The sequence below is a fragment of the Ostrea edulis genome, chromosome 6 (assembly GCF_947568905.1).
Source record: "Ostrea edulis chromosome 6, xbOstEdul1.1, whole genome shotgun sequence".
Lineage (NCBI taxonomy): Eukaryota > Metazoa > Mollusca > Bivalvia > Ostreida > Ostreidae > Ostrea > Ostrea edulis.
In genome coordinates, this window is record NC_079169.1 from 7039225 (window position 1) to 7052566 (window position 13342).

The 13342-nt window shown below is 35.2% G+C and overlaps 1 protein-coding gene across 11 annotated transcripts in view; it reads right to left on the reverse strand.

The window, feature by feature from the left end:
* Positions 1-468: 468 nt before the first annotated feature.
* Positions 469-13342, reverse strand: part of LOC125645853 (uncharacterized) — a 23276-nt gene continuing 10402 nt past the window's right edge. For all 11 annotated transcript variants that reach the window (XM_048871718.2, XM_056141443.1, XM_056141441.1 and 8 more), the window contains 5 exons: positions 10444-10517; positions 7587-9031; positions 6533-6666; positions 3203-3299; positions 469-2549 (listed from right to left, as the gene is read on the reverse strand). In XM_048871718.2, coding sequence (XP_048727675.1) covers positions 1969-2549; positions 3203-3299; positions 6533-6666; positions 7587-9031; positions 10444-10517 — 2331 coding nt within the window. In that variant the 3' untranslated portion in view covers positions 469-1968. The remainder of the gene's footprint in view (positions 2550-3202; positions 3300-6532; positions 6667-7586; positions 9032-10443; positions 10518-13342) is intronic.

A 13342-nucleotide genomic window follows, 5' to 3' on the forward strand; every position in this document is an offset into this window, starting at 1 on the left:
AATCTGCACTATGTCAGGAAGCTTTCATGTAAATTTTCACTTTCCTGGTCCAGTAGTTTTTGAGAAGATTTTAAAGATTTTCTTTATATATTTGTATGTAAAACTTTGATCCCCTGTTGTGGCCCCAACCTACTCCCGGGGGCCATGATTTTATCAAACTTGAATCTGCACTATGTCAGGAAGCTTTCATGTAAATTTCAGCTCTTCTGGCCCAGTGGTTCTTGAGAAGATTTTTAAATGATCCCACCCTATTTTTGCATTTATCTCCCCTTTGAAGGGGGCATGGCCCTTCATTTGAACAAACTTGAAAGCCCTTCACCCAAGAATGCTTTTGGCCAAATTTGGCCCAGTGGTTCTGGAGAAGAAGTCAAAAATGTAAAGAGTTTACAGATAGACGACAGACAACAGATGATCAGAAAAGCTCACTTAAGCTTTCAGCTCAGGTGAGCTAAAAAAAACACAATGATGTGCACTTTGCCTTTTATTTCAATGTTTGTTACACCGTACATCACAACACTAAAGGTCCTCCTTTGACATCATAGTTCTGGGTATTTACGTAAAAATAAAGTTCAGCATCAGTAATTCTCCCGTTGACATCATACTTTAAAACTTAAACTTGCAAAAAATAGGAAATATATGGTATGTGTAGAAATGAAACAAAATTTTTCAAAATTTTCTAAATATCAACCAACCCCCCAACCCCTTCGAAATAAAAATTAAGGATAATAAATGTCCAAGACATATACATGTATTAAATACATTTAGATGCTTTAATATACAACAATCTTATAGATATATATTTCAATGTTAAAAGGATTTTACGTTCATTTAGTAAATAAATTAAATGATGTTTCGCAATAAACACAGTGATGTGTAAGCTTTGATATGTGAAGTCTATCAGAAATAAATAATTTCTATCTAATATAATTGTATTGATAAGAATGAAGCATTACTAAATGTAGGCATAACTTGAAAAAACATATTTGTTACCTAGTAACACTGATCAAGCGATCATTTGTAGCATCTGAATACAAATTTTTCTGTGTAAAATAATTAAATCAGTAAATTTGCACTTGGATTTCAACAATGTCAATTTAATTACATTCATCCATCAGCTTCATGAACTCACAAGAAATTTGATTCTAATGAAATTATGAACTCAGTCATTCTCATTTTTCTATCTAAAAATGGGTCATAAAAAAATGACAAAACATTTAGGTAAAATAAAGACAATTATTGGACAAAACAAAAGACTGCCAGTATAAAATGAGATACATCTTTGGTCTGTTTGGGGAAAAATTATATGCATATGTCGAATTCTCTTTTCTACTCTCAAAATCTCACAAGTAATAAAAGATAGCAGTATAAAGGGTTAAGCATTCGGCATTGAGTTTAATTTATACCTGTAGTTACATAAATAATGTATAAAAATAATAATGGTAAAATGACAAGTTTTGCTAAATTTAGGTACTTTTCCATATCTTATAAAAGTATTTATTTAGCTATCAATAACAGAAACTGCTATCTTCTGATTTTATTTTCTGTAAACTGGTAAAAATGTAGGTAGGAATTTTCTTGTAAATCTAAAATATTAGAAATGAGGCCTTACGAATCAGTTTTCATTTACAAATGAAATCGCAATGCTAATACTACTTCTTTCTAAAACCAGTTTTGCTATTTTTCTTGATATGAAAATTAGAGAATTTCAACAGTTCATGAAATACACGAATTAAAATAAAGGATAAATGATACAATGCATCATTAAAACAATTGTAAATTACACGGTATTTTGAGGATTATAATGAGTTTGGTTCCAGCTGTTCAAAATGATGCAGTAATTCAATATAACTAAATATACAATCAAAATTAACAAGAAGCACATAGTACATACAATAACAACATCAATATGAAAGATATCACAACTGAACAAAATGTCTTCTGCTGACAGACGATGGTCTGTATTAGCAGTTACAGCTTTTCACATAACACGTCAGATCTGCGTTTCCACACTTCTGATTCCTTACGACCTTCCTCTTTCTTATCCAGCTCTTCTTTCTCTGTCTTGACACCATCCAAGTCCTCATACATGTGCCTGCCCAGCACACGCTCTCTGACAGGATTTGTCTCCCCCTCTTTCACCTCCTCGTACACATGCACTCGTTTCTTTCGCTCCATCATGGCTTTCCTCTGTTCTTCCTGTTCCACCTGATGCACTTTTGATTTGACTTCTTCCACACTTTCATAATTTGGATCACCTTCCCCCTGCCTGTCAGGAATGCAGTCTCTTACTGTTGTGTAATTTGGGTCCAGTGATACCACCATGGAATCTGGGTCACCATCAAAGGCTGGGTTGACCATCCCAGTGGACACCACTTCTGCTGACCCTGTAGAGAAGCGTGGACTAGCTGTTGCCCCAGGTGATTTCTGGCTCTCTGCGTATGAGGATCTGTTGCTACCAGTTGTGTCACCGGACAGGCGGGATTTACCTTCAGTCATAAGGTGGAGTGTATCCAGAGAAGGAGGTGCAGGGGCTGAGAGCTGATCCCCATCTAGAATGAGAATATTAGTCATGTAACCATGTACAGAAGATAGTGTACATTTTCTTTTACTCTTCTCCGTGTCCAATTGTAGATCTTCTTTTACTAATGGACTTTGACAATGTTTGTTATACAGTTTTACAATATTTCAAGTTTTCATAACATACAAGAGCTCTGCAAAATGGGACTTTACCTTGAAAAATGGAATGTTTAAAACCAAATCATTGAAGCTGATGCATTTTCAGTTATTAAAGTTACACCATGCAATCACACACTATTATATTTCGTTATCCCGTCCAACTCTTTTTTGAGGCAAAAACAAAATATGCTCGTAAAAATGTATCAATATTTATTCATTATCTCATGGATTGAACATGAGCCTGGTATTCTGTGACTAGAATAAACTTTGTTTAAGCAGATGCTTGCTAGATGAACCGCAGTGCTCTACATAGCAGGACTCCGGAGAATTTCTCAAAGGAAACATCCTCCATACTTCCCCAGTAGAAGCGAGCCAGGCCTTCCCACCTCCCCATTTTTGATTCACAAATTCACCAAATACCTCCATGCAGCTGGGCTACTTATACTCTGGTGAGCCAATAAATTTCACAATAATTGTTAATTTAAGTATTTCCATACTCAATAAGGAAACATCAAAACCTGCTTACTAGGAATTTCTTCGTACAACTCCTGTCGGATTGGATGCTGGCTGTTCTGTGTTGCACCCTTGGATGTTACTACGCCATCACCTGATCCTCCCTCCACCTGGAACAGAACATGACAATGGAAGAGTTGTCTTTCTGTGAAACATCCCTAGTATCTTCCTAATACAATTTTAAGAATGAAATCAATAATAAACTATTTTATGGCATAGAAATTAGTTTGGGTTATTAAGATTCATTAACCAAGAAGCATTTTAAGAGCAGCATAAACATAGTAAACTACCCCAATTTTTAAATTTGATTTCCAACTAAAGTTTCACATTTTAAGGTGCAATGATACAGGATAACTCTTTACACAATCTCTAACAGAGTTATCTTTCTTCTGATGTAGCTGGTGGATTTACAGACGTCAAAAATACGAAAATGCAAGGTGTTCCATGTCATCTCTAGGAAAATCTATCCATGATGTCACAACAAGAAATATAACACTCACAAAACACACACAATATCACAAAATCTTGGCGATACAATTCAATTTTTACCCTATTAGTGTTTCATATAGGCAGCCTTTTGAATTGGTTCTTCTTAATATGCAGTTTAGACAATATCAGTTACATGTACCACGTACTGGTTCCTTACTAACCACCTCCAGAAAAGACCACGTATCAGGAAGTTTATCAACATGCATTTAATATCTGCTTTGTTTGTGTCGATGCATTGTCCTATTAGAGTTCCTGCCCTTTGAACAGCTTTAGGTGGCGTTTTCATTTTGTAAAGTCTACGTTAATTAAAATTAGCTGGAACTGATTTCAAGTGTCACATCACAGGTATAATTAATTAACCTTAAATATGTAACGAGTGTTTAGGGTATTTGACACTATCATAGGAGTTTATTCTTTATTTCTAAGATATTACTATAGGTCTTCAAGATCTTTGATGCAGTACCCTATCTATATATTGTAAACATGAAATCAATATCAGTTAAAGGGACTGATTCACAATTTTCCTCCAAATTTTGTTTTTCACATCAAATGATCAAAATCTACAGTCTAATATGTTTAAAAGGTTTCACAAAAAAATTAAAGTTATAATCATCATGACAGAAGTTCATTATAGAGAGTTTATTATTTGTTTTGAAAACAAAGATTGAGGTGTGTTATTGTTTATGGGGTTTTCAAAATAAATGGATATTGATCCAAGTTTATCATATATATCACATCTGAAGTATACTTTAGGTAAAATGTGTCATTTAAAAGTTAAAATTTGTGATTGTACAAAATGAAGATGCTTGAAATTACAAAATTAACATTTCACTGGTTTGTGTGTTTACATAAAAAGACTCGAGTCTTTGTTTACATAACACAGAATCAAAGCTAAAATATTGCTCTTATCCTTGCATTCAGACAGTCATAATTTTGGTTGTCAACATTAAATGAGCTATATTTTCAATTTTTAACATCAAAAATGAAAAACTTTTCTTTCGAAAACGTGAACCAGTCCCTTTAATCAAACAATAGAAAAGTATACAATTCATGTACTTTTTATTTTTTGTCTTTTGACTTGTCAAAATTTCAATGTGTTGGGTTTAATTTGTAGTCTTGAACACAAAATAATTACAGAAAAATCCTGATATACATGTACAGTGTTTTGGGTCAGAGAGCAAGTTGAAACCAGTGAAACAAAAAGCATGTAAACTTCATGAATGAAGGGGTGCTACTCCAATCTAAAGAGTGTAATAAAACAAAATACATGAGATTTCTTACAAATCTGACTTATACTTTGGTAAAGTATCAGCCATACTGCTGAATATGGATTTGTCTCTGACCGTCTCTAGAAAAAAACTGGAATCATGTGACAGGGAGGCATCTTAGTCCAAGGTCAAAATACTGACAGTAAAACACAGTTACAACAAACACATTTATAATTAATTCAATGCTTACAGCACAGTGGTTTTCATTCTCTGCAGTTTTACAACATATTATGAACTTATTGGATATAACAAATTAGGTTTACAACAAATCAAAATTGTTTGTCCTATGCACTTCACTGTAAGCATGTTTTACTGCAACTGTTTGTCCTCAGCACTTCACTATAAGTGTGTTTTACTGTAATTATATGTCCCTAACAATTCACTATAAGTATGTTTTACTGTAATTGTTTGTCCCCAGCACTTCACTACTAGCGTATTTTACTGTAATTGTTTGTCACAAGCACTTCACTATAAGCAGGTTTTACTGTAATTGTTCATCCCCAGCACTTCTCTATAAGTGTGTTTTACTGTAATTGTTTGTCCCCAGCACTTCACTATAAGCAGGTTTTACTGTAACTGTTTGTCCCCCACCACTTCACTATAATCTTATTTTACTGTAATTGTTTGTCCCCAGCACTTAACTATAAGCTTATTTTACTGTAATTGTTTGTCCCCAGCACTTCACTATAAGCTTATTTTACTGTAATTGTTTGTCCCCAGCACTTCACTATAAGCTTATTTTACTGTAATTGTTTGTCCCCAGCACTTCACTATAAGCCTGTTCTACTGTATTTAGTGATGGGCAATCGGGGAAAAAACATTAATCGATGATCGGATTAATCGGATGTACCTTTTCGATTGATTAATCGAAAAATAATCAAATTTTAATGATTTCAAATTTATAGCATAAATATATTAAATTTATTTTATTTTTTACCCTAGATATTAAGTTAATTAGAATAAAATCATTAAGTTAATTAGAATAAAATCATTAGATAGATTCTATCTTGTTTAACATCTCTCTCTCTCGAGAATTTTTCACTCATATGGAGACGTCCAAAATCATAATTAGAAATTTGAAGTTAATAATCCCATACTTTTGATTTATTTTCCTGGGATAGGGATAGATCTCTCGACTTTTGTTGTTCTTATGGGATCCGGGTCAGAATAGAGCCTCATTACCCCTTGCTTGTTGTAAGAGGCAAAATCTGAGGCCCCGTGTCACAACAGGTGTGGCACGATAAAGATCCCTCCCTGTTCAAAGACTGTAAGCGCCGAGCATAGGCAGGCAATTTTGCAGGCCTTTACCGGCAACGGTCAGTGACATCTCCATATGAGTGAAAAATTCTCAAGAGAAACGTTAAACAATCCTATCGGATGATTCAGCTTCGTCAGCCATTTTTAATTTTAGATAAGTCGCGGCAGGAATATTCGTATTATTTTTTTAAAATACTGACATCGGCGATTTTCGATTTTCAAAATGACATTCGATTATTCACATCGTTTCAGTTATAGCAACCGACAATCGAAAGTCGGCGACAATCGGTACATCACTAACTGTATTGAAATGTTCTTCTTACACTTACCGTTGCATACATGTTCTCTCTATCAGTGACCTCTTCATACGTGTTGAGTGCTCGCCGGGCATTGATGCTGGCCATGGATTCCCGGGCTGTCAATTTGTGGTACGGGGGTTCCTTGCGATTTGTAAGTTCTGTCACTGATAAAATCAGAAAGAAATTATGATATATATCAAAACATGTAACAAAACTGGAAAGAAATCTTTTTCCCTAAATGTCTTCATCAAACAATAATCATTTAAGATGTAAAAAGGACATAACATTCACTGAGTAAATTAAATTTACTGACTTGGAGGAAGCTACAAAAAAATAAGCTTCCAGTATACTGTCAGCACAAATATCAATTCATGTAGGACACAACTGAAATTAGTGCTGATTCATTGTAACAAGCATTTCAGCATTAATTTAAAACAATTCCCAGTCGCACACTACTGTGTGGCCCTTAATTGATGTATGTGTTAATTTGCAAGGAGCATCTCTTCTGAAATTAAATTTCTCACTTTAAATCTTCCTAAATAATAATCATTATTAATTCATATATATTTTTAAATTTCCTTGGACTAAAGCACTTAAAGTTTTGCATCCTTGTGTTCTCATTTCATATACAGTGAGTGAACACATTATACAAGGAAGCTACACTATTGATGCAATTATAAGTTAGCTCTGCCAGTATTATCAATACTTCAATATTTCTATTTTGTCGTTCATCATGAATTGATAATGACTGCATGAAAAGCACCAAAATATCAACCACATTACGAGTATACATGAAGCATTACGTGATCTGGGGCCTCCGAATTCACCACATTACAAGTATACATAAAGCATTACGTGATCTGGGGCCTCCGAATTCACCACATTACAAGTATACATAAAGCATTACGTGATCTGGGGCCTCCGAATTCACCACATTACGAGTATACATGAAGCATTACATGATCTGGGGCCTCCGAATTCATCACATTACGAGTATACATAAAGCATTACATGATCTGGGGCCTCCGAATTCATCACATTACGAGTATACATGAAGCATTACGTGATCTGAGATTTCACTCACCTGTTGTTGTGCTGCCTGTGTTGTTTGTTGTTGCTGAAGCTACCGTACCAGCAGTGGCTCCAGAACCGCCATTGGTCCCCACCATCACTACAGTAGTGTGACCATTTGTAGAATGAGACGCCACAGATTGGCTCCCCCCTTCATTGTAATCTTCCTGATACCGCCTGGGTGGCTCTGGTGGCAGCTGGTAGGGATCTGGGTCAGACCTTCTATTGGGGGTATTATTATTTGGGGTGGGAAGGGGTCTGTTGGCATTGGCATCATTGTCTTTGTTTTTCATCACCTGGGCGTATTCCCCCACTACACTAAAACCACCCTCCCTCAGCTCCTGGTTAACCTTGTTCACTGTGGAATACTGATAAGATTGTGGACCTTTGGTTCCTTCAGGGGTACCTTCATCTTCATCCACACTGTTGTAGGGATCATCTGGCTCTTCATCTTTCACTTTGTTGTAGGGATCATCACCTTTGACAGTGTTGTAGGGGTCATCCTCCTTAACTTTGTTAAATTGATCATCATCCTTCATTTTATTGTATGGGTCATCACCTTTCACCTTGTTATAAGGGTCATCTACAACCTTATTATATGGATCTTCAATGTCGTCAGCAACAGATATGTCATTTTCCTTAACTTTAGAATAAGGGTCATCTTTTCCCTTCCCCCTCGGGGTCCTTTCCTCTTTAACTGTAGAGTAAGGATCTATGTCCTTGAATGTTCCTCCACTTGAATCTTTATCATCCTTCACTCGGGAATAAGGATCATAAGGTTTTGCGCCAAAGGACCCAGAGTTAGAATCGCCATCCTTCACACTGGCGTATGGATCAAATTCTTTCTTTTTCACTGGTGTGCTATCACTGGCATGCTTCTCATCGTCTGCCTTCTTGTCAAAAGAGCCAGAGTTTGAGTCGCCGTCCTTCATTTTTGAATAAGGATCAAAAGATTTCTTTTCAACTTCTGGAACAACAGAATCCTCCTCCTCATCATTCACACTTGAATATGGATCATAAGGTTTTTTGCTAGTGGCTGTCACAGAAGGAAAATCTGCCTTGGCATCTGTTTCTGGCTGCTTGTCCTTCACACCTTCATAAATATTTTCCCTCTCCACTTCAGCATAGTCATTCTCTGGCATTTCCTCTCGAGGAGCTTCTGTCTTTCTGGCCTGCACATGGAATTGACCATCCTGCCCGAGTTGTATGTGGTCGTAATTAGACCTCCTCAAGTTGTCTTTCTGGAAGCCCTGGCGCATCAGGTGGTCGTAGTCATCCTGGTCCTCAGTCACTCCGACGTCCCCCACTGTATTCCTCTTGTTTGACGTGTCCCCCTGGAATGGATTGGTCTTTCCTCCGATGGTGTTTCTGCTGGAGGTTGGGGGCTGTGGCAGTTCTCTATGATTGGCTCCTGGAGGATGAGGGGAGGATCCAGCCTTAGGACTTCCCCCACTGTTTCTGAAATTACATTTTGAACTCATTTTATTATACATTTGTATAATCCAAGCACTGTAAATCTGCTTTTATTCACATGCTAGACGTTTTTACCACAGACAATTATTTCGTTTGTGTTCAAATTTACTATTAAAGAGTAAGGTCTTCAGATTAAAACCTATAAAGATATCATAAATTCATCAAGGGACAGACATTTCCCGAACGACTCCTTAATAGTAAATTTGAACCCAAGTGATATAATCGCCTAAGATTTGTACAAGGTTCGGGAGAACCACATCATCATGAATATTTCTTGCCACAAACCAGACATTTAATGACTCTTGTATTTGTTTAAGATAACCTTGGTTGCGAAAATTAGTCGCTGTGAACTACTTCATCATTGGTAAATCGTGAAATTGGTCAAGAATAAAAATTGGTTTACAGTAATTAAATAAGGACAATAAATGAGGACACCACTAGCAACACTTTATTACTCATTATCACCTGTGAACCATTGATCCATAAATTAGTACACCTAGATCTTACTCTGCCCATGTCATTTCTTTAACAAGTCTATGATTAAAGTCTGGAATGGTAATATTCGAGGAATAAATTTCTACATAGTCTGCATTACGAGGGTGAAAAAAACAAAGGATACACTGGTAATTTGTATGTCATACTCCTTAATGCAAATAACTTAAACACTTATTTTTTACATTTATATTTCAAAATTTAACTTATTTCTTCTAAAGAATTTAAGAATAAATAGGTTTTCATGTCAATTGAAAGATCATCAAGAAAAATAGACATGATTTACTACTGACAACACACTGGTACATGTGTGTGTATAAATATATATATTATATAGTGATACATGTATATAGTGTTCAGGAAATTGAATTGGGATGCATATATGCATGCACAGACAAGCTTTAACTGGTAAACAAAGGGGTCACAGACAAGCTCTAACTGGTAAACAAAGGGGTCACAGACAAGCTCTAACTGGTAAACTAAGGGATCACAGACAAGCTCTAACTGGTAAACTAAGGGGTCAAAGACAAGCTCTCACTGGGAAACTAAGGGATCACAAACAAGCTCTAACTGGTAAACTAAGGGGTCACAGACAAGCTCTAACTGGGAAACTAAGGGATCACAGACAGGCTTTAACTGGTAAACAAAGGGATCACAGACAAACTCTAACTGGTAAACTAAGGGATCAAAATGAATTCTGAACAACACCCTCTATATTTTCCAAGTTTCTATAATTTTTCCCCCCAAACAAATACAATCAAAACATAACCTAACAGTTAACTAGTTTCATCACAGAGTGAGGGGTAAATAGTAGATTTTGAAGCACACTAAACACCTTGAAGATGTTGATGATGCTGCTCAGTCACTTATCTGTATTAACCAATGAAATAGATTTAAGGAGATACCTGATGTTCCCATTGGTTGTCGGAGTTTGTAGAACCGTCACACCGTCTTCAATGTTCAAAGCGACGCTATTTACCTGCAAACATTAAAATGCTGATTACAATAAAATGCTGAGAAATCAAGCATGTATAATCAGCATATGCAACAGACATTTATAAGAATAACACAATCATCCGCTGATTCAATCGACCTATGACATTTTATTTCATTTATACAGGGTGTATCTGTTGAAGATCCAAAGACCAATGACATCATATATCATTGATAAATATGGAGTGTGTCTAATAAGAACAGTGGAAAAATTAACACAGGTGGGGTTGTAAATATTGGATTCAATTGCTTTTTGCAGAACAAGTTTCAAACTACACTGTACCTGGTAAACTTGACATGTAAGCCTTGTATTTAATATTAGACACGCATTTTAAGTCTTGTATTCAATATTAGACATGTAAGCCTTGTATTCAATATTAGACATGTAAGTCTTGTATTCAATATTAGACATGTAAGTCTTGTATTCAATATTAGACATGTAAGTTTTGTATTCAATATTAGACATGTAAGCCTTGTATTCAATATTAGACATGTAAGTCTTGTATTCAATATTAGACATGCAAGTCTTGTATTCAATATTAGACATGTAAGCCTTGTATTCAATATTAGACATGTAAGTCTTGTATTCAATATTAGACATGTAAGTCTTGTATTCAATATTAGACATGTAAGCCTTGTATTCAATATTAGACATGTAAGCCTTGTATTCAATATTAGACATGTAAGTCTTGTATTCAATATTAGACACGCATTTTAAGTCTTGTATTCAATATTAGACATGTAAGTCCTGTATTCAATATTAGACATGTAAGCCTTGTATTCAATATTAGACACGCATTTTAAGTCTTGTATTCAATATTAGACATGTAAGTCCTGTATTCAATATTAGACATGTAAGTCTTGTATTCAATATTAGACATGTAAGCCTTGTATTCAATATTAGACATGTAAGTCTTGTATTCAATATTACTTAATTCTGCCTTAAATTTGTTTAATGTTCTGGGGTGGTGGGTGGGGGTGTCTCTTTAGATAGGATTTCATTTCAGATGTGACACTACTGAGTAGATATGATGAGATTTGCAGACCGCTGGTTGGAGGAAAGATGATACAACCAAACAAATTCACTTGTCTTGTTCAATTTGCAATAAGTATGTATCAACCTGTATTTGTGTGGATGAGCTCAATCATTCCAACATGCCAAAACTGCCAGGAGTTTTTTATCACATTGGTAAACATGACTAACGGGAACAAACACATTCCATTATCACTCCTCCTTATCATCAACCAACAGGTGTCATTGGAAGGGTGATGCAACGTACATGTGAGCATTTGATAGTTACAACACTATGACAGTCATAGAAAGATAAGGTCACCTCAATATCTGTTTGGTGTTTATGAATTCAGCAACAAAGAATAATAGTACATGTATATATAGACAATGTCAAACACTTGAGTGATGCAGCTGTGTGTGAAATGGCGAAATTATTCAAATACATAATTACATTTCCCTATCAAATCTACCGAGTGGATTGAAATGTGTCCCACAAAACAATTTTAATCCAATATTTTCAAGGATGTTTACATTAAAGTTTTAAATACAGCTATTTTAAAGATCTACTTAGTATAAATATGATGTAGTATGACTATCACTGGTCAACTGAATTTTTTTATGATCATACAATGTTTGTATTTTGTCTGCAACATACACAGAAAATTGTTGCTTCGTTTACCAGTACCTTACATCGATTACAGGTCTGCACGACTAGACTAGAAAGCCAACAATCCTCTTAAGGAAAGTCCGTGCTTTTACGTATCCGGTTTTAAATTTTAAACACCGACTAGAAAGTTCCAGTTATAACTTCTTTGTCCGATGTTTGTAGTTTACGAAAACTGTACGAGTCAAATTTAGCATTCAAATGTGAATCTTAGATATATTTACCATGAATTATTATAGTATCAAGTCCGCACTAGTTCCAATGGTACAAAGCAATGTAATATCTACATTGATCTCTAAAAGGCTCATAGCTTGCAATCTAAGCCTGAACAAGTTAAAAATCATACATAGGCGTGACACTCACAGTGGAATTCAAACTGTTTTTAGTGAGTTTGTGTTTGGTTCAAAGAAACCCAGAATTATAAATCCTCAGAAAATCATCAGCAAAGCTGTTGAATATTTGAACCCTTCTTCACAAGTACTTTCAAGAAACAAAATTATTTGTACATGAGCTGTAGTTGCTAGAATCTACACATATGTTACACTATATTTATTTTTTCTATAAGTATGAGATAACATGTAGGTATTTTTATGTATGATATGATTGATAGCCAAACAAAAAAAGGATAACACACACACCAAAAAATTGTGAGAAAAAGGAAGGGGTGGGGGAGCCCCCCCCCCCCCCCCCCCCCCCCCCCCCCCCCCCCCTTCTTGTGTTCTAATTGTCTGGTAGGACACAATTTTCAGTATGTTTTACATAAATATATATTGTCATATTCTGTTAATCTTGATTTTAAGACTGTATTTGCTGTTACAATTTACTATTTTCAAAGTGGGCAAAGAATAATTGTAAAACTTAAATTTAAAAATGGGGGTTTACGTACTTAAGAGACCATTTTGCGAAATATCTCTGGTCAACTATGGTAAAATATGTTTTTTTGTTAACCTTAGATATAATGCTACATATTTTTAAAGAAAAACTGGCATGTAAACAATTTAGATTTTGAGAATTTTTCAAAATTGCGATATTCTGTGATTTTTTTCTGAAGGATGTGAGCAGATTAAACAGCAATTGTGTATGTTTTCAATTGAATATCTTTAAAAATTCTCTCAGTAAATGAATAACTATTGGT